The following is a 20,291-nucleotide window of genomic DNA, read 5'->3' as shown; positions in this document are numbered from 1 at the left end:
AAAGGTGATTAGTTAATTCGTCCACAATCATCAATAAAATTAATGGATAATATGCATTAAGGTGATGATAAAAAAATACACATTCTAATGTGATTTCATTTTTTATTGTTATTCAAATTACACATTTTTTTATATATTCAAAATATACAAAGCATTATTATTAGATTCAAAAATAAGAAATTTTATATTATTATTTAGGCAAATTTATTAATATTTTAGATTCTTTAATTAAATTTGGATTATTTGATTTTTTTTTAAATGACAAATCATTCCGCTAATTCACCGACTCACTTGCTCATAATAAGCTGGTCAGCCCATCATTTTTAGCTAGCCAATACCAGATAATTTGTTTTACTTTGCTGTCGTTGTTAGTAATATGTTTTTCGAATACAATTTTTTTAAAGTTATTTTTCTTTATTATTTCAAAAATAATTCAAACTAGTCCAAAAGATGTTAACAAATTATGAATATAACTCCCAACCTTTCTAGATTATATTATTAATTAATTACTAATTATTAAAAAAAAGGAAAATTCCAATGACGAGGTCAAACTTCAAAGTCATCCGATTCTTGTTGAGTTGACTTGGGTCCCACAAGACCGTACTACAATCAAAGAATGAATGGTAGAGATGTCAGCATCCCCACCACAAGAATGGTGGGCGACGGTGCATTGCAGCGCTCCTCCACAACTACACCAGCACGGAAGGCAAAACTTGCTTCGCAGGTCAATTGCAAAGTCTGAGCACTTTTCAGTAATTTCCCGCGTCTCAAAATAATTAATTACCCTATAATCACATTTTAATTTCAATAAAAAAATATATTATTCTTACAGTAAAATCAAACCGTCAAATCTCCCCAATCAGACGGCTGGGAAAACCCAAGCCAATTTATTTCCAAAAAAGAAAAGAAAATAATCAAATAAATTATCATTACATATCAATTTCACAGTATTATAAATAGAAAAACCTCGTGTACTGTGTCTGAGCAAGTACTCGAGTTTTCTTCATCTCTTTATTTTTCTTTCTCTCTCTTTCATCCTTGTCCATGGCTTCTTCGTTCTCTGTGTGATCGTTTTGGTTTTTTTTTTAGAACCCTAATTCGGCCGCGACGATCTCTCGTTTTACACAGATTCTAGTAATCTAGACAGTGTAGATCGTTTGTAGAAGCTTTTTCACTTGGTCACATTCTTGCTCCTTCTCCTTCTTCTGTTTTCGTTGTTCGGCGGAAACCAGCGCGGTTCCTTCCGAGAACTTCTTCGAGGTTTTTTTGGCCAATTTTGGGCGTCGTCGTTCTGCTCTGATCGAAACGTTTCTAGAATTTTCAAATATCCTTTCTCTTTCGTCGGAAATTTGCGAAGGGGGATGAGATTCGAAGGATGAACGATGCCGGTACTGCGTAGCGGAGCGCGCAAGGGCCGGGCAGCACCCAAACAGCAACAACAGAAACAGCAGCAGAGTCCTGTGGTGGAAGGGGAGGCTATTGCGACGAGGACGCGTCGGCGGCGTGCGGCGGCGGCTGCAGCAGCGGCAGTGCCGGAGAGTAACAACAACAACAACAATACCAATAACCAGCAGCAACAGGTGGAGCAGGTGGCAGTGGTAAATGAGAACGTAGCTGTTGCGGCGAGGGAAGAAGATAATCGAGTCGCGGAGGAGGAAGGTGTTGTTAGGGGTGGTGGAGCGGAGAGGGAAGAGGTTGCGGAGAAAAAGATGGGTGGGTGTGACAGTGGGGGACGGAGCAATGGTAAGGCCAATGCAGCTGGTGAAGATGACGCCAATACCCCTCAGGTTCCTCAGAAGGTATGGTCAATGTATAGTCTTTCGGTTTGTAACGGACATTTTTTGAAAATCTGGAAATCATTGTCTTTGAGAAATGTGTATTTTTAGTTTGGTTGACACTGACAGTTTTTGGAGTTAGATCATTGAAACGTTGTTTAGGGTTTATTAGTGGTCGGGTTTGCCTCCCTCTTGTAATTGTTAAGTCTTGATTGTGAGTGTGATTGAGTGTGCCTTGCTTGTGGAGCACAGGCTCTGAAATCTGCCTTAGAACTGTACTCCTTGGTTACAGATAGCATATGATCATTACTTCATGAGTCGGTTGTTGAAAATTGACTTGACATTTTGTAATTCGGCTTTGTAAAAGTGTACATGTAGAAGTGGAAATCATGGTTGACAATGCTGGTTTCTGTGAAGTGTAGCAGTCTTCTATTTTCCCTTGCTTTTTTCTAGTCTGTAATTTGGTCAGGGAATGAGAAATATCATGTTATTCTTTTATTGGTTTCTGGAAGAAAAAAAACAGGTTTTTTAGGTGTGTTGTTGTTTTGAACATTTGCTTTTGATTTTCTTTTAATACATAGTGTGTGTTTCGACACATGTCCAATAGACACATAATCATGCCAATTTTCTTCAAATACACAGAATGTATATTATCGCTTCTGTAGAACGCATGTAACATTCAAGCCCGACACAGAAACAAACACCCTGATAGTGGCAAAGTTCCTTGTCTGTTTTGTTTTTACATGCACTCATGTCCACCCAGTCTTTCTATGAAATAAATCACTGCTAATGCAATGCCCATACTTATGAAACAATCCTATTTCAAGTATAAAGTGAATAGTGAGTATTTAGTGCGTTGATAATTGTGATGATGTTTGTCTATGCTACATATTTGTGATGATGCCCCAACCTAATACTTATCACTCTAAAATTTAGCTGGCACTACTTAAAATTAGTCAACATTTCATGTCCTTACAGATATGATTTTTGCACGAGGAATAGTACAATATGATCTTTCAGTCCAGTGGCACGCCTTTCCATTTTAGAGTAAAGGTTGGATTGAGATTATGGATGCAAACCAAAAAACATGTTTGGCTTGCTGTGTAACACCAGCAGATTGAAAAGTCACTCTTTACAAATTAAAAAGAGCAGGCATATTGAAAACACAGTTGTTTATCACTTCACAGTCTCTACAGTTTGTCCTATTAGTTTTCTCATATTTCTCTTTAATCGTGGATATCAATAAATGTAATTCCTTGCTATAAATGTTCAGTTGCTCTAATTGAACCCTGTAAATTATGAAGCATATTAGGCATGATAACTTGTTTTGGTGATACTTGTATCCTAATTTGGTTCTCTTATGCTGACAGATTCAAGTAGGTAATTCTCCTTCCTATAAAGTAGAAAAAAAACTTGGCAAGGGTGGATTTGGTCAAGTATACGTCGGGCGACGTACTGGTGGAAATTTGAATGAAAGAACTGGACCTGGAGCTGTAGAGGTATGTGTATCCTTTCAGTATTGAATGAGAAGTCATATTTCTTATGTTTAAATTCTTAAGCTTTTAATTTCAGAAATTCACGTTTTGATCAGGTTGCATTAAAACTCGAGCATAGAACTAGTAAAGGATGTACCTATGGACCACCCTATGAGTGGCAAGTGTACAAGTGAGTGCTATTCTGTCTCCTTTTTATAGTTTCCCATTATTTCCTCTATTTTTAGGCTATCCCATTCATCTTTTTCTTGTCTCCCTCTTATTTATACAGCACTCTCGGTGGCAGTCACGGTGTACCTCAAGTACACTACAAGGGCAGGCAGGGTGACTATTATGTCATGGTATGTTGTTGAGTCTTATTCTTGAGTGTTTGTTCATTATTATGACTATTATTTTGAATGATGATTCCATATTTCCTTTGTGCAGGTTATGGATATGCTGGGACCTAGCCTCTGGGACGTTTGGAATAATAGCAATCATCAGTAAGTCCTTGAAATTATGTCAGATATGAATACAATTGTATACTTTGTAGTTGATTTTGACTTTCAGTTGCTGTGCTAATCTGTTTTTCTGAATTCCAGCATGACCACCGAAATGGTTGCTTGTATTGCCATTGAAGCAATATCTATATTGGAAAAAATGCACTCTCGAGGGTAATTTTCATACCACCCACTAATTTCATACATGAATTACATAAACTCTTGATAAATTTTTGCATTTATTTCCTTTAGACATTGAACATTTCATATTTGCCAGACACTTCTTGTGAAGCTATATATGATTTTTCATATATACCTTTACTTTCACTGCATTAGTAATGTATATATGATGTGTCATCATGCTTGAAATTATGTTCCTCAAAATGTATGGCTACATTATATGGCAGGTATGTGCATGGGGATGTGAAGCCTGAAAATTTTCTGCTTGGTGCTCCTGGGACACCTGATGAGAAAAAATTGTTCCTTGTAGATCTGGGATTAGGTATGATTTAGTTGTCAACTGATTTTTTATTAATTATATTTCGTATTTTGGCAGTACTCAATTTACTCACTTCCTTTGCTATTTTGGGCTTACAGCTACTAAGTGGAGGGATAGTACAACAGGCTCGCATGTGGAATATGACCAAAGGCCTGATGTTTTCAGGTATTTATAATTGAAATCGGATTATGTAGAAAATGTTGATACAACTATTTATGCAGTTTTTTGTATTGATATTAACCTGTATGGAAAATATTTTCAGGGGCACAGTCCGCTATGCTAGTGTGCATGCACATTTAGGGAGAACTGCAAGCAGGAGGGATGACTTGGAATCTCTTGCATATACACTGATTTTTCTTCTTCGAGGTCGCCTTCCATGGCAGGGGTTCCAGGTTGGACATTAAAATAACTCTTTTATTCTTACGTTCAGAAGGTTGGTCTCTAACATTATTTTTTTAGGGAGAAAACAAAGGATTTCTGGTTTGCAAGAAGAAAATGGGAACATCTCCTGAGACCCTATGCTGCTTTAGTCCCCTCCCTTTTAAGCAGTTTGTTGAACATGTTGTAAACTTAAAGTTTGATGAAGAGCCTAATTATGCAAAATACATTTCTCTATTTGATGGGGTTGTGGGTCCTAACCCAGATATTAGACCAATTAATACAGAAGGGGCACAAAAGGTATCAGTTTTGCTATACCTTTATACTTGTGTTTTTTGGTATACGTTCAAAGATTGTATTAAAGATTCTTGACATCGCTAATTTTGTTTTGTCTGAAGCTCATTGGTCACAAGAGAGGTCGGTTGGTGATGGAAGAAGAGGATGATGAACAGCCCAAAAAGAAGATTCGTATTGGTTTGCCAGCATCCCAGTGGATAAGTGTTTACAATGCTCGTAGACCAATGAAACAAAGGTATACTCCCGTGTGACATGAAGTTTGTTCTGTATTTAATATGATTCTATTTCAGGCATTTGAAATTGATCCATAGGGATGGTAATTGCTCATTTCCCCATTCTTGAGGGTGGAGAGGATGATTCTTCTTACCATACCATCTTGTGGAATCTGTTTTACAACCTTTTTTGTGTGTATTTGTTGTATTGTATGTTTGACTTATTTTGGATTTAAGAATTTTTCATTTGAAGTTATCAATTTAAGGGAGTTGTTGTGCATTAGGAGTGATTGTGTTTTCTGTTGTAGATATCACTACAATGTATCAGATACAAGGCTATCCCAGCACATTGAGAAAGGAAATGAGGATGGCTTATATATTAGCAGTGTTGCTTCTTGTCAGAACCTATGGGCGTTAATCATGGATGCAGGGACAGGTTTCACTGCTCAAGTTTATGAACTCTCACCCTTCTTTCTCCATAAGGTAAATTTCAATCCATTGCTTTTAATTTTCTATTTGTGGATTGTTTAGAAGACACGCTTGCAACACACTTTCCAACCAACATATAATTCACCTAATAATGAAGAATTTATTTGAAAGTGTCTGACTGTATATAGCACTTAACCCAAAAAAAGAGATTATATAGCTAGCATTCTCGTATTTCTGCTTACATGATTGTAGTCTTGGATCTGTTAATATATAATCTCAAGGCATGCGTATTAACTGGGGATTTTTGGTTTTGGTTTACCTGAAGGAATGGATCATGGAGCACTGGGAAAAAAATTACTATATCAGCGCAATTGCTGGAGCTGTAAACGGTAGCTCGCTAGTAGTAATGTCTAAGGGTTAGTTCCTCTTAAAGTATATATCGCCTATGTCAGTTTGGCAATTTTCAATTTTGTTTTCCGCTGACTATGATCTTGGACTCCAGGCACACAGTATTTGCAGCAATCATACAAAGTTAGTGATTCATTTCCTTTTAAGTGGATTAACAAAAAGTGGAGGGAGGGCTTTTACGTGACTGCAATGGCCACCTCAGGGTCAAGATGGGGAGTTGTCATGTCTCGTGGTGCGGGATTTTCGGATCAGGTGATTATTATTTATTGGACTGAACTTTCATCCGTCAATTGTTTAGTTCATAATGCAACTTCATAGAATGAATATTGAGTCTCCATTCATGTTTATGAATTTCAGGTGGTTGAACTAGATTTTCTATATCCTAGTGAGGGGATTCACAAGCGTTGGGACTGCGGATATCGAATCACAGCTACTGCTGCAACTTGGGACCAAGCTGCTTTTGTCCTGAGTGTGCCAAGAAGGAAGCCTTTGGATGAAACTCAGGAAACGCTTAGGACTTCTGCTTTTCCTAGCACACATGTCAAGGTGGGCAATACTACACTACTTGTTGTTGTTTATGCTTCTTGGTTATTACATTTACAGTTAAATAAGATCTCTGATAATATATATCATACTTTGTTTTACAGGAGAAGTGGGCAAAGAACCTCTACATTGCTTCCATTTGCTACGGACGCACAGTTTCTTGACCCCGTAAACGTGGCTGCTGAGAAGCACGATCCGCCGAAATATTTCAAGTCCAGGCCCCAAGAAATTTTGATGACAAAAGTTTTAATATTTTGTATGTAGCAGAATGAATGTCTATACTGAAACAAACTAAAATAACCGAAGTGCCATTCGTGTGCAATTTGTTTTATGTTAATGATTAGTTTAAGTTATACAGACGCACGGGGCTCCTTTTTAATTTTTTAATCGCCTCGTTACTTAAGGATCAGTGTCCACTGTCCAATAATCACGTAGGTACAACGTAATTTCATTCAAAATTTGGTAGACGACTAACATGAGAGAACGGATTATACATGATAATAAGGCATGCAGAGGAGATGGAAATACTGAAGATGAAAATAGGAGAGATTTTTAATTATAGTGTAGGAGGTGTGGATTCCACACAATTTTCCTTCTCACCCACCCTATTTTTTTCCTACCAAACACAGTATCATTAACGGATTATATATGATATCTATTTTATTTCTCCTTTTTTCAAATTATCTCTCATTTCTATTTACTCTAGTTCTTACTTATAAACTAAACACAGCATAAGAATGGGCTTTGACCTTTCTTTTTCATAAGAAAAAGTACTCAATAACTTCGATTTATTTATTTTATAAATTCATTATAGAACAAATGTCATTTCATTTGATGTTACATTTATAAAATGAAGTGATTTACTTATTTTAGGAATAAGTTTTATTTGAAGTATTTTGTTAAAAATAATTATAGATATTGTATAAAATATCTGTGTAACCTACGAGTACAAATTATATAAACTAACTACTTCAACTTAGGGATGAAAGAATTCTACTCAAACCTGAGAGTACCTGTGAGTACTCGTAAAAAATACTCACGATGGGTAGGGTAAGTATCCACTCGATGAGTGTAAGTTGTGACCGGGTTATTTAGCTGCAAAATTTATTAGGAACAGGTATTGGTACAAGTACTATGTATCCAACATCCTCCATATTGTACCTATTTATTTATCTATCTATATAGAGATGTTATACATGTATAATTATCTATACAATATTAATTTTTGTGTCTATTTTATTTATTATTATGACATAATAAATGATGTGTAGACAAGGGAAACATAAAAATGATGTAAAAACCATTTTATGAAATGTTAATATTTCTCTATAAATAAAATAAACCAAAATAAAGAAACCATTCAAAGTTCCCTGGCTCGTTTTTAGATCAAAACCTTACTATCTTACATTGTAACAAACACAAAACGTTAACCAAAAGTATGAAAGGGGAATACCAAAAAACTTGGCTCTTTTTATCCCCACAAGGACTCTATGGTATTTAGGGGGAAATTTAGGGAGGGACTTTGGGTGGGATCAAGGGCAAGATCTGGGAAGCAAGCAGATTCCTCTTGTGTAGGCCTACAGCATATCCTGCTAAAAGAAACTCCTTCCTGGCATAGGCATATGAAACAACATCAAGCAGTGTTAATATCGAAGAATTTACCTAACAAAAGACCAAAAAAAAGGAGCAAAAATTGATAGCATAAATGCTCATGACATGGTCATCGTTTCAGGGATAAGGAAGAAAAGAAATCAAAGATCACCTCAGTGTTGTCATGGACGAATTGAACAATGAAGGTGCACGTACAGTCTGTTGGATCGTGTATCTTCCTCTGGATTTTTACAATTCGAGCATCACAATAGAGGGCATAATCTTCTTTTTCCTGTGAAAAATCAATAAAGCCCTAATGAGTTCCAATTAATAAGGAAATTAGTCAAAAGCCAAATAAATCAATGCCTATTTTGACCATATGCATAGATTAAGAACTACCAGAATGGATTTCAAGTGAAAAAAACTGATTAATCTGGTCAGGCATTCAGTTCATTTGGAAAAACGGCAGTAGATCTTAAAATCGGCAGAGAATAGACCCAAAAAAAGGGGTGGAAACTGCTTGCTTTTTATTTTTTATTCAACCAAAAAACCTTTTATAGTCAAACAATGAAACAAGATGAAATATTAAGTTACAAACTTTCGCAAATGAGGTGTACCCATAAATTGTTATTATCCAACTTTATTTTTTTTTATCTTACAAGACATCTATGATCTATTAATTTCTAGTGATTTTACTCTAGTTTATTACTTAATATATCATACAATATAAAATATAAGACTTAAATACAATTTTAGTCTTCCTATTTTAGAAAATAACAATTTTGCTTACGTTTTATTTCTTTTATTTTTTTCAATTGAACCATGGATCTAACATATTCATTTAAAAGTACCAGTGAGAAATGATTTAATTAATAAATGGAGGCAAAGTTGAGGATTGGACCAAAATTGCGGATTTTCTAGAATAAGAGACCAAATGTCTCTATTTTGAATAGGAGAACCAAAATTGTGGATTTGGCAAAATAGGATGACCAAAGTTGTACTCTAAAAATAAATATATTTAATTATCACTGATTCAATCATTGTCAAATCAATGAACCAAAAATCACTGCCTTCACAAGTTTAATGAGGTTATGCTAATATTTTAACCGTGTGACTACTGGACAAACACATTGGGAAGATAAATTGAAGCAGAATAAAAGGTACCAGAGTTCCCTTACCAGGAAACATAGTACAAGATCTCCATCCTTCACCTTGTGACACTCTGAAGGTTCTAATGGAATAGATCTCTCCCGTACCCCCAATTTCACATTCATCCACTCATCCTGCTCTTTCCCAAATCCAGCATATCGTACGCGGACTTCCTAAAATTGAATGTGTCAAGATCCATTAATTGGTTGTCCACAATATCCAAAAAATGCATCCAATAAGCCAGTACAGCTATATTTCAAGATGTCAGGCTAACATACAATTTTCACAGGTATATAAAATTAAAAATATAATTTGCATAGTGAGTTTTCTGACTTTTCTAGTCTTTCTCAATGCAGCAAAGGAAATTATCCCTAACAACAACATGCAATGCAATTATATACAAGATTTATGCCACGTTTGGTAGAGAGGAGAGAAGTAGGGTAGATGAAAATAAAATGGATGAGTGGAAATTGGTGAGAAATAAAGTAGAAATTAAAGGTGCTTGGTTAAAGAGAAACAGAGAAGAAATGAGGAGAGAGATGAGTGGAAATAGATGAGGAATAGTACAGGTGAGTCCCACAATTTTTTAAAAAAATCTACCCTAATCATATCAACCAAACAAACTAACTTAGTTTTATAGATCTTACTGGAAACATTATGTATTGATTAAAATCACAAGTAAATTTTCAGCTTTCAATAAGCATTTTACTTTAGTGGGATGAGTTTTGTAAATCATTTTCTAACAAAAGCAAAAAAATAAATGAATAGTATAAGCGTGAAGGATCAAATCAATGTGTATGGGGATTTGAACTTTCACAATGCTTGCTTTACCTTAGTTGAGTTTACCTATGGCAAGTCACATGGACAGGAGACACAATTTCAAAGATGGGGGGGGGGGGGGGGGGCAAACCAGCCCTTTAATTTTGAAGCAAAAAAGAATTCAGGGGGTGACCAGTTTAATCACGAAAAACGCTTGGTTGTTCTAGTTGTATTGTATTATAACATACAATTTTAGATGCAAGGTTAAAAAAACTTCATAGTCAACCATTGTGTTGCAGGTACAAACCAAGAAAAGTAATCATGACACACATATATAAGTGGTAAATATATTTAAACAAGTAATTATTGAGCAGCAACTTATGCATAAATATTTTAGGTAAAATGAGGCAGGCACGAAAGCAACTATCACTCCTCTTTTACAAACTCTAAAGATAATGTCTCAGTTTCTTCACAACCTAAGATGCGCATATTAGAATATAAAAAAATCTTACAAGTTCGCCCGTACTCAGAACTCTGTAGTTAAGGAACATTGAAACATCATGCCTGTAATTGAAAAAAAAAATCAGCTCTTCGGCACAGAGTATGTAACAAATTAACAATAAAGTGATAAAAAATAATTTTATTGTTGAACTCTAAATCCCTATTGCTGTGGCAATGCAGTAGAAGATACAAAATGAATGATTTCACTGGATAATTGATAGATGAGGACTCTCCCGCTCTCTAAGAGTCAAATTCCTTCTCAAATGTTAAGATGATTTCTCTCTCAACCTCCCCTCTATATTTATAGGCAATATGCCTTATTTGTTCTACTATCTCAAGCTGCCCAACTAACCTAACCAACTAACTCCTCACAAAGACACTAACAGACCCCTAACTAACTACTAATGGTATCTATCATAAAGGCTTTCCCTTTTACAGAAGAAACATGGGATCTAGGGGTAGTCTTTTTCTGATTGGAAAGAAACAAAAAAAAATCAGGCCACACCTTATTATTCTCATATAATACATATGATGCATTTTATGGCTAAGCACAGCTGCAGCCTAACTAGATTATTCCTCACCATGCATTGTCTTTTGTAGATCGTGCTTCAAATCCCATATCATCGAGATCTGTAGCTTGTTTACCTGACATTAAGAACAGAAATTCTAATTAAACTATAGAATTATAAGTGCCAAGTTGAACTCAGGACATGACTGCTAATCATCAATTATATGTTCTACATTGCTTATAACTGTATTCTATTGCTTACTGAAACTAATTCAAATCCTTATAGAACTGTAATTATTACTATTAACATTATTTTTAAATTTTTAATTTTGGATCAATATCATCATCATTATCATTATTTCTTTAGGTTTCTCTTTCTTTCTGTCTCAACAGTCGACAACCCTGACATGACACATGAATGCTACAAAACCCATGGCCTCATAATTTCTGCAGCCACATAAAACAACATGGTTAAGGATAAACTATTGCTTGTGAAGTTTATTTCCATTAACCGAAATCAAGAATCATGAGTTAACAGGAAGAATATTGATGAAAGTAATTATTCACACAATGCATATTATTGCTGTTAGTCAATATGGGGCATAACAATATCATGTTCAATGTAATAGAGAACTGAAACTGAATGCCGTCACTAATTAATATAAAAAGAAATGAAAAATCACAGTGTAGTATGAATGCTATATTCAGAGAAAATGTGGAAATGTAATCTAAATAAATAACTCATCATGCCACATCAGAAATAGAAGCATTTATCCTAACAAATTAAGCTTCTGTTGTCAGAGCTATGCACATTTTAACCCAAATCAGGTGAACACTTTGTCCCCTAAGGAAATGACAGCATGATAAGACCTTGTAGGCTCCAAGCAAATGGCTTTAAGATCATGATGAATTTAAAGAACATTTTCCAATGGTTTAGTTCTAGAAAACCAAAAATTCAAACAGAGGAAAAACTACCCAATTCCAGCCAGGGACTTTTTTTATTACTTTTCAGAATTCATAGCCACAATAAAGTCTAAGGGAAAGATAGATAACCTTTTCCATTGCCTAAAAGAGGTGAATCTGCAAGATCAGCAGATATTTTCAGCAGGTCAGAAGATGAGATATCTTCACCCAGTAACATTCTCTGACTATTTCTGAACCACAGCTGCACCTAAAACCCAGTAAAACTAAGGAAACATTATAACACACTAAGCATAAATAACAAATGTGCCTAAAGGATGAAGAAATTTATTTAAACAACCTGTTGCCATGATAAGGAATTTTTACCAGCACCATTTGATGAGGAACTACAAAATTAAAGCAAATCAAATTATGGAACATCATTATAAACAAAACACAAAATCCCAATTATGGTAAAGATAAGACTTAATTCACCTAAAACGTTTAGCAATCTCCTGGCACAACTTCCGATTGAACACTTTTCCTACCACATCTTTGTATATTCTTTCCAATTCCAGAATCTAGGAATGGGGGTAGAGCAGAGGAATAGTGCATGGATTATTAGCCAAAAAATGTGGAATAATCCAATGAAAATACACAAATAAAGAGGAACACAGAACATTATTCTAATGATTGTATATTGTTATTACCTCATCTAAAGAGAGCTTAGGGAATGGATATTCAGTTAAAGGTAGCTTTTCCATAGTTGCAGAGAGAACAAAAATGTCCCCAGAGAGAACTGAATGGCCAAAATGAAAAAGAAAAAAAAAATAAAAATCCCCTTTTCCACTTTAGGTTTGCTCTGAAGTCAAAACACACCCTTAGTGGAAAGGATTGAAGTCACTGTCATACATTAAGAAGCAAAAGGGTTAGTGTATAAAGAAAAAAGGGTCAGTCAAATGCATAGACAGCATAAAAGAAAAAAAAACAGAAGAAAAACTCAAGCTAAGGTAGGTATGAAGATAGAATGGTCACACATTCAAAATTTGTTACCTAAATAAAAGGCTAAACCGAAACAAAGGTAATATAAAAAAAAAAAAAACCTAGAACACTAAACTAAAACGAATACTTAGCAGCGGCATTAGAAGAAGCTAAGAAGCCAGAAGGGGTTGCAAGCAAAGAAATTATTAACCTTTTCGGATTCGGCGACCGGTGCTGGTAACTAGCGGAGGAAAATGGAAGTAAAATGCAGAGCACAGTTTCTCCGTTCACTTAATTGTCAAGTATATTTTGGTGTGCCGATGACTATCTTTTGGAAAGAATAAACGAAGTCTTAAAAGTAACAATTTGATCCCTTTATATAGTATACCCAATCCACTCGATAAATTATTAATATGCATATGCTCGTGTTACGTAGTTGGATCAAAGAAATTTTGTACTAAAGATTGAACATATGCTATTCCGTTAAATTACTCATCTAAATGTAGCAGAACCTTAATGTCAACCTTTAGTCTTATAATCATCTAATTTGAACATGACTTTAGATTATACGTGTGATTTATACAAAAAAACATCATTATTAAGTCATAAATTATTACTAAAAACTTATTTTTAAGATAATTATTATAAAATCAATAAATTACTACATTGCCAACAAATGTTAGTTAGGTTGATTATTGTTGACCGTTTGAAGACCTTATTGATAAATAATTTGTAAGTATTTTTATAAATATTTTTTGAACATTGAGGTATGCATTAGCCTTGATGAGCTCTCAAATTATCACATTAAAGATGAACAAAGTTAAGAGATCTATCAAAATAATAATAATATAAAAATGAATTTGTAATAGAGTGTTCTAACTTGGAGGAGAGGCAATATGAACAATGATGAATGAACTAATCAGAAACGAGATTGTCAGTCAAAGTAACAAGAAAGTTTATGAGAATCTAATGTCTTTAAAACCTGAGATTGTTACACAAGGTTTGTCATAAGATTATGCCAAACCAAGTTTACAACATACACTAACCATCACCCAATATTGACATTTTAGAAATGATTTAAAAACCTATGCTAAAATAATAAAAATAATCTTATTCCATTTGAACAAGATTGTTTCTGGTAAGTGTACATGTGATCTATATTATATAATACACCTTCATTACTTAGTCAGAAATTCCCACTAAACTTAATATTAAGACAATTATTGTAAAAGTCAATAAAATTATCATATTGAAGATGAATAAAGTTAAGCGATCTACCAGATCTATGGTGATATAAAAATGAATCTCTAAGGGAACGTTCTACCTTAAATGGAAAGATCAACACAAACAATGGTGGACAAATCAAAGGCAAGAATGTCAGCTTGAGTAACAAGAAATTTGGTGATAATCTAATATCTTGAAAACCTAAAATTCCTACACAAGATTTGCCATAAGATTACGCTAAAATTTGGTTTACTACATACACTAAGGTCAATCAACCAAATCTTGATCTTTTAAAAAATGGTTTAAAAACCTATGGTGGCATAACGATGATCTTATATAATCCAAACAAAATTGCTTTCGGTAGAGTATATATGTAATATATACCAAAAAAATACAACTTTCATTACCTAATAAAAAATTACCACTGAACTTATTTTTAAGATAATTATTGTAAAAGTCAATAACTTACCACATTGAAGATGAACATGACTAAGCGATCTACCAAATCTATGGCGATTTGATATTCAAACTGATTTGTAATCTATAAAGGAGCATTCTACCATGGAGGGAAGGATCTGCACAAACAATGGTGGATGAATCAGAAGCGAGAATGTCAACTTGAGCTACGAAAAAGTTGGTGAGAAACTAATATCTTGAAAACCTAAGATTCTTGCATAAGATTCATCATAAGTTCACACAAAAATGGATTACTACATCAATAGGGTCCATTGACTCAATCTTGACAGTTTATGGGCCTAAGACGAAACAAAAATAAGAAATAAGACCTCTTATGCACAAGTATATTTAAAAATAAAATATCTATTGCATAAGGAAATAGACACATAATTTAATTAAAAATTATATGCATTATTAGTTGAGTGAATAAGAATATTTTTATTCAATTTTTTCTTATGTTATGGTCAAAGTCATATATAATACAACACTTAAGACAACTACCTTAGGCCCATAACTTATAATATCACTAATTACTTCATTTTATTACAAGCCATCCATCAAATCTACAGTAATATAAAAATGAATATGTAAGAGAGCATTCTACCTTAGAGGGTAGGATTAACACAAACAATGGTGGACACATCAAGCAAGAATGTCATCTTGCATAACAAACTTTTTTATGAGAATCTAGTATATTGAAAACCTAAGATTACACCGAAAAAAGTGGTTTACTACATACACTAGGGCCAATCGACCAAATCTTGACACATTATAAATTATTTAAAAACTTATGGTGATATAAAAATGATTCTATCTAATTCAAATATGATTGCTTCTAATAGAGTATATGTGTAATTTATACCAAAAAAAATACACCTTCATTACTCCGTCAAAAATTAACATTGAACTTATTTTTAAGACAATTATTATAAAATTCAATAAATTACCACATTGAAATTGAGGAGAGATACTCAATCTACCAAATCTATGGTGATTAAAAACTAATACATAATATGTAAGGGAGCATTTTAGAAGGATCCACTCATACAATTGTGGACGAATAAAAAGTAAGAATGTTAGCTTTAATGACCAAAAACTTGGTGAGAAATTAATATCTTGAAAACCTCAAATTCCTATAAAAAATTCGTTATAAGATTACACAAAAGCAGTTTACTACATTCATTAGGGCCAATTGACCAAGTCCCAACATTTTGTGAGCCCATGGCAAACAAAAAATAAGAGATAAGACATCTCAAATATAAGTATTTAAAAATATAAACCCATAATTTTTCTTATGTTTCATTAAAAATGATATATGTTCATTACTTGAGTGAATATTCATTTTTTTTTTCTTATGTTATGGTCTAAGTCGTTAAGGTCAAAATTATATATACAATAGAGCAACTTATATTATCACTAATTATTATTCATTTTAGGCTTAAATATATTTAAGGTTCTTGATAAATTACCGAACTTTGTTACGTTGTTTAGAGTCTCTGATATTTTGAAACTTTTGTTTTGAGTCCCCACCATAGTAATTAAGTGGCGACATGTCACTTTACAAACTATTCCTTCAAATATTATCAACGATTGTAATAATGTCATGTTATCACTTAACAAACAATAGGCACTCAAAGTAAAAGTTTTAATATATTGGAGACTCAAAACAAAGAAAAAATATATTAGAGACCCAAAATAAAATTCAATCATTTACCAGGGACCTTAAAATTATTTAAGCCTTCATTTTATCACAAGTTATCTACCAATCTATAGTGATATGAGATTGAATTTGTAAGGGAGCATTCTACCTAGAGGGAAGGATGAATAGGAACAATGCTAGACAAATCAAAAGCGACAATGTCAACTTGAGTAACGAAATTTTTTATGAGAATCTAATGTTGAAAACATGAGATTTGGCATAACATTACACCAAAAGTGGTTTGCTAGATGCACTATGGCCAATTGGCCAAATCTTGACATTTTAAATATAATTTTAAAATGTACATTGATATAAAAAAATGATCATATCTAATTTAAACAATAATGTTTTTGGTAGAGTATACATGCATGTAGTCTATGCAAAAAAACATCACCTTCATTACCGATCACCTTCATTACCCAGTTTAAAAATACCCCTAAACTTATTTTAGAGACAATTATTGTATAAGTAAATAAAATTGCTACGTTGAAAATAAATAGAGCTAAGCTATCTACCAAATCTATGGTGATATAAAAACTAATTTACAAGTGAGCATTCTACCTTAGAGGGAAGGATCCACACAAACAATGATAGATGAATTAGAAGCAAAAATGTGAGCTTGAGTAACGTAAAAGTTACAATGAGAAACTAATATCTTCAAAATCTAAGATCCATGCACAAAATTCCTTATAAAATTACACAAAATCGATTTACTACATCACTAGGCCCAATTGACCCAATGTTAACATTTTTTGGGCTTTAGACGAAACAAGAAATAAGACATCTTATGTACAAAGTATTTTAAAAATATAAATATATATTGCATAAGAAAATAGATACATAATTTCATTAAAATAATATTTTTATTACTTAAGCGAATAATAATATTTTTATTCAACTTTTCTTATGTTGTGATCAAAGTCGTTATGTTCAAAATTTATATACAATAAAGTAATTATGTCAACTACCTTAGGCCCACAAATGATACTGCATAATTATTATTCATTTCTTTACAATCGATCTAGTAAATCTATTGTGATATAAAAATATGAATATGTAAGGGAGCATTACCTTAGAGGGGAGGATCAACAATAATAATGGTGGACAAATCAAAAGTGAGAATGTCAACCTAAGTAATGAAAATTTTTGTGAGAATCTAATAAATTGAAAACCTAAGATTCCTATGCAAGATTTGTCATACGATTACACCAAAAGTCTAAAACATCCCTTAAAGTGCAAATCATCACTTATTTTGTTTCAAAATTCAAAAAGTTATGTGACTTAAATCGAACAATATTAAGGTACTTTCAAGAATTGAAATTGACAATAAATAATTAAGTTTAGGTCCAAACCATAGATGAAATGTAGGACTTAATTTAAATTTTTTAGTCTAAATAAAATGTGTAGTTTTTATTCCAACCCAATCATGGTCAAATGTGGATTGAGTCCACCAAAACTTGTTAAAAGCCCACAAAAATTGAGGCTTGGGTTTCTGAATTTAGATCTGAATTAAATTCCTTGTTTTTTTGGCTCAATCCATTATAACCTGCAACCTATATCCAGCTGACCCGCATTTGATCGGATATCCGTTTTGCTACCTATACCTTAATCCACGTTACGGCTGAAGCCATATATAGATATATCTACTTTGAGAAGATGCATCCAAACACTATATATATAAAACTCATGCCAAAAACAATTTTTATTTTTTCAATTAAGTAGAAGCAAAATTTAGTCTGCCCAAATCAAAATGAAATGCCAGATAAACTAAAATCCTCCACTCTAGTTTTGTGAAAATGGTTACAATAACCTCGATTTGAAAAATTAAAGCCAAAAAAGTATTAACACTCGGAAAGGGACAAACATGGTAAAGGTGTACAAGTGTCCCATGTTTGGGAACAAGTAATAAGGGCTGTAACTATAGACCCTAAGAGTGGCAAGTGTACAAGAGTGTTTGTGAACTCGAGGTATACTATGGATGTGTATTATACGTTTTAATTAAGTTTTTTGTAGAAAAAATTGATGACATGGTACACAAGGGGCAGAATTAAAGCCAAGATGGCTTGCTGGCCAAGTGAAATAGTTCTTCCCCTACTGGTTTGAAAATTGTCCTTGGTGGTTTGAGTAGAATAGAGGAAAGCCATTGAAATGGTCTCTTCTTTCTCTCCTTTAAAGATTGGCCTTCCAATCACGTGCTTGTACTCTCCACCACTGAATGTCTGTAGCCAAGCAATATCAACCTCGTTAATTGAGAGATACATTAGGGTAACTTAATTTTCAAAATTTAACTATGCAAGAAAATAATGTAGGCAAAAGTATGAATTTATTAAGCTGACCTGGGTTTGATCTCCAGCGGTGACAATAAGGGCACCTGGCTGAGGGAAGAAAGAGAGCCAACTTTTCTTGGAGTAAACGTGAAACTGTGAAGATCCATTACAAACATGGAAGCACAATGAATGGGAGTAATCGGTTCCCCTAATCAGCATTCTAATCACATCATATTTCAACGAGCTGCTAATGCTATGATCATCTCTTCGATGCTTGTAAACACAGCAAAGTGTCCCAACCTCATGCCCACTACCCACAAATTCTATGCTCCCCTTCTTCAATATCACACCCAACATTTTCCTACCCACCATCTCTATGCGTGACTTCAGCTTTTCCATCTTCTCACTGCGTGCACGCACCAAGTTCAAACAAATACTATAATTAAGCTTATGCATAAAATGCTTGCAACACCTAGCCTACTCTTTTCAATATTCACTGAAATTTGTTAAAGATTAACCATTTTGGTAGATCATATCTCTTAATTTAAATATAAGATTCACCAAAATTAATAATTATTAATAAATTTTAACCAATCACGTAAAGAATAAAAGAATATAGGTAACATTCCTCCAAATTATAATATATTAGTATATTATAGATTTATAGTGTAACCTGAAATTTGGATATCCAATTGGCCAAATTCCATCCATTTTTGACTTCAACTCGTGGTCGTTGCACCACACGAATTCTTCACTCCCATCGCCTTCTTCCTCTCCAGCGTGATACTCCTCGAACCCCCAGGGCTTCTCCGGCGACCTTGTGGCCGACACTCTATTCGCTGGTGGCACTTGAAAGATTCCGGCGGCGGCCTCCGCGACCGCGGTCATGAGCTGTAATGGAATTCCGTGGTTGAGAAGCTGGAAGCATCCGATTCTGGCCAGCGAGTCGGAAACGATGTCGCGGAGAGCGTCGTCGCAGTGAAAGCAGAGGGAGACGAAATCAACCTCGGGAGGTGCTTCGAGGTGGTTCTGTTTGGGGAAGATCTTGTCGGGCAATACAAGATCGGGGACGCGGAGCGAGGCCTCTAAAAACTCCGTCAAAACGTCGTCGTTGGTGACGGTGGAACTCCGGCCGGAAGCCACCGGAGAGGGAGGTGGAGCGCGGAAATCGACGGTGATATCCGGCATTGGCGTTAATGGCGATTGCATTAACACTGTGAGTGTGTTATTTTTATTTGAAAGGAATGAGAAGGGTTTTGGTGGCAAAGTAAAGTGGTGATCATCGTGTCCGTTGTAGCGCCAACATTAATTCCGGGAATAATCACGACGTCGTTTCTTTTTCTTTTTTTTTCGTTTTGCTTTTTGCTCACTGCTCTGCTACCAGATATTCCTCATCATTTCATTTCACACAGAAAGAGGAATAATATAATAACGTGTATTATTACTTCTTTCCTTGTGGGGGCTATTTTGCGTCACTACTATAATGTTTCTTTGTGACGCTTTTTTTTTATTGCATGTTATCTCACGTATAAAGTTAACTCCATTGGAACTTATCTCATCATGCTAGATTATGTTAAATGTGACAGTTTTATATATAAAATAAGTTATACAAATACAATGTCTCCTGTAATTCTTTTAATCGTAGAATTGTTTTGAAGTAAACTAGCTCAGAAATGGAGTGTTTGTTATCGTGGTATTTTAAGCTAAGTTCATTCATGATTCAACACAACTATCGACTTTAGAA

At 34.1% G+C, this 20,291-nt stretch overlaps 3 protein-coding genes across 4 annotated transcripts; 1 reads left to right on the top strand and 2 right to left on the bottom strand.

The window, feature by feature from the left end:
- The first annotated feature begins 978 nt into the window (after positions 1-978).
- LOC100799630 (casein kinase 1-like protein HD16) lies at positions 979-6,870 on the top strand. Its single transcript, XM_003531603.5, has 16 exons — positions 979-1,799; positions 3,146-3,274; positions 3,367-3,440; positions 3,540-3,609; positions 3,695-3,750; positions 3,850-3,921; positions 4,155-4,249; positions 4,345-4,411; positions 4,509-4,638; positions 4,706-4,924; positions 5,023-5,156; positions 5,442-5,616; positions 5,888-5,978; positions 6,065-6,222; positions 6,328-6,516; positions 6,618-6,870. Exons 1-16 carry the CDS (start codon positions 1,383-1,385, stop codon positions 6,675-6,677), a joined length of 2,136 nt encoding a protein of 711 aa, XP_003531651.1. The 5' UTR covers positions 979-1,382; the 3' UTR covers positions 6,678-6,870.
- Positions 6,871-7,821: 951 nt separating this feature from the next.
- On the bottom strand, positions 7,822-13,385 carry LOC100799110 (protein SAWADEE HOMEODOMAIN HOMOLOG 1). Of its 2 annotated transcripts, none has more exons than XM_006585512.4 (10): positions 13,113-13,385; positions 12,631-12,823; positions 12,416-12,501; positions 12,282-12,327; positions 12,074-12,185; positions 11,094-11,157; positions 10,524-10,575; positions 9,282-9,425; positions 8,276-8,395; positions 7,822-8,122 (listed from the first exon to the last, which is right to left on the bottom strand). In XM_006585512.4, exons 2-10 carry the CDS (start codon positions 12,682-12,684, stop codon positions 7,985-7,987), a joined length of 816 nt encoding a protein of 271 aa, XP_006585575.1. In that variant the 5' UTR covers positions 12,685-12,823; positions 13,113-13,385; the 3' UTR covers positions 7,822-7,984. The 2 variants fall into 2 exon arrangements, with proteins under 2 accessions (XP_006585575.1, XP_006585573.1); XM_006585510.4 differs by having other exon boundaries at positions 12,074-12,191; positions 13,113-13,380.
- Positions 13,386-17,944: 4,559 nt separating this feature from the next.
- On the bottom strand, positions 17,945-20,006 carry LOC100786234 (1-aminocyclopropane-1-carboxylate oxidase). Its single transcript, XM_003532995.5, has 3 exons — positions 19,221-20,006; positions 18,617-18,953; positions 17,945-18,499 (listed from the first exon to the last, which is right to left on the bottom strand). The coding sequence occupies exons 1-3, from the start codon at positions 19,754-19,756 to the stop codon at positions 18,275-18,277; spliced, it is 1,098 nt and encodes a 365-aa protein (XP_003533043.2). The 5' UTR covers positions 19,757-20,006; the 3' UTR covers positions 17,945-18,274.
- Positions 20,007-20,291: the final 285 nt, after the last annotated feature.

Source organism: Glycine max, chromosome 8 (assembly GCF_000004515.6).
Source record: "Glycine max cultivar Williams 82 chromosome 8, Glycine_max_v4.0, whole genome shotgun sequence".
Classification (NCBI taxonomy): domain Eukaryota; kingdom Viridiplantae; phylum Streptophyta; class Magnoliopsida; order Fabales; family Fabaceae; genus Glycine; species Glycine max.
This window is presented reverse-complemented; position numbering and strand designations above follow the sequence as displayed.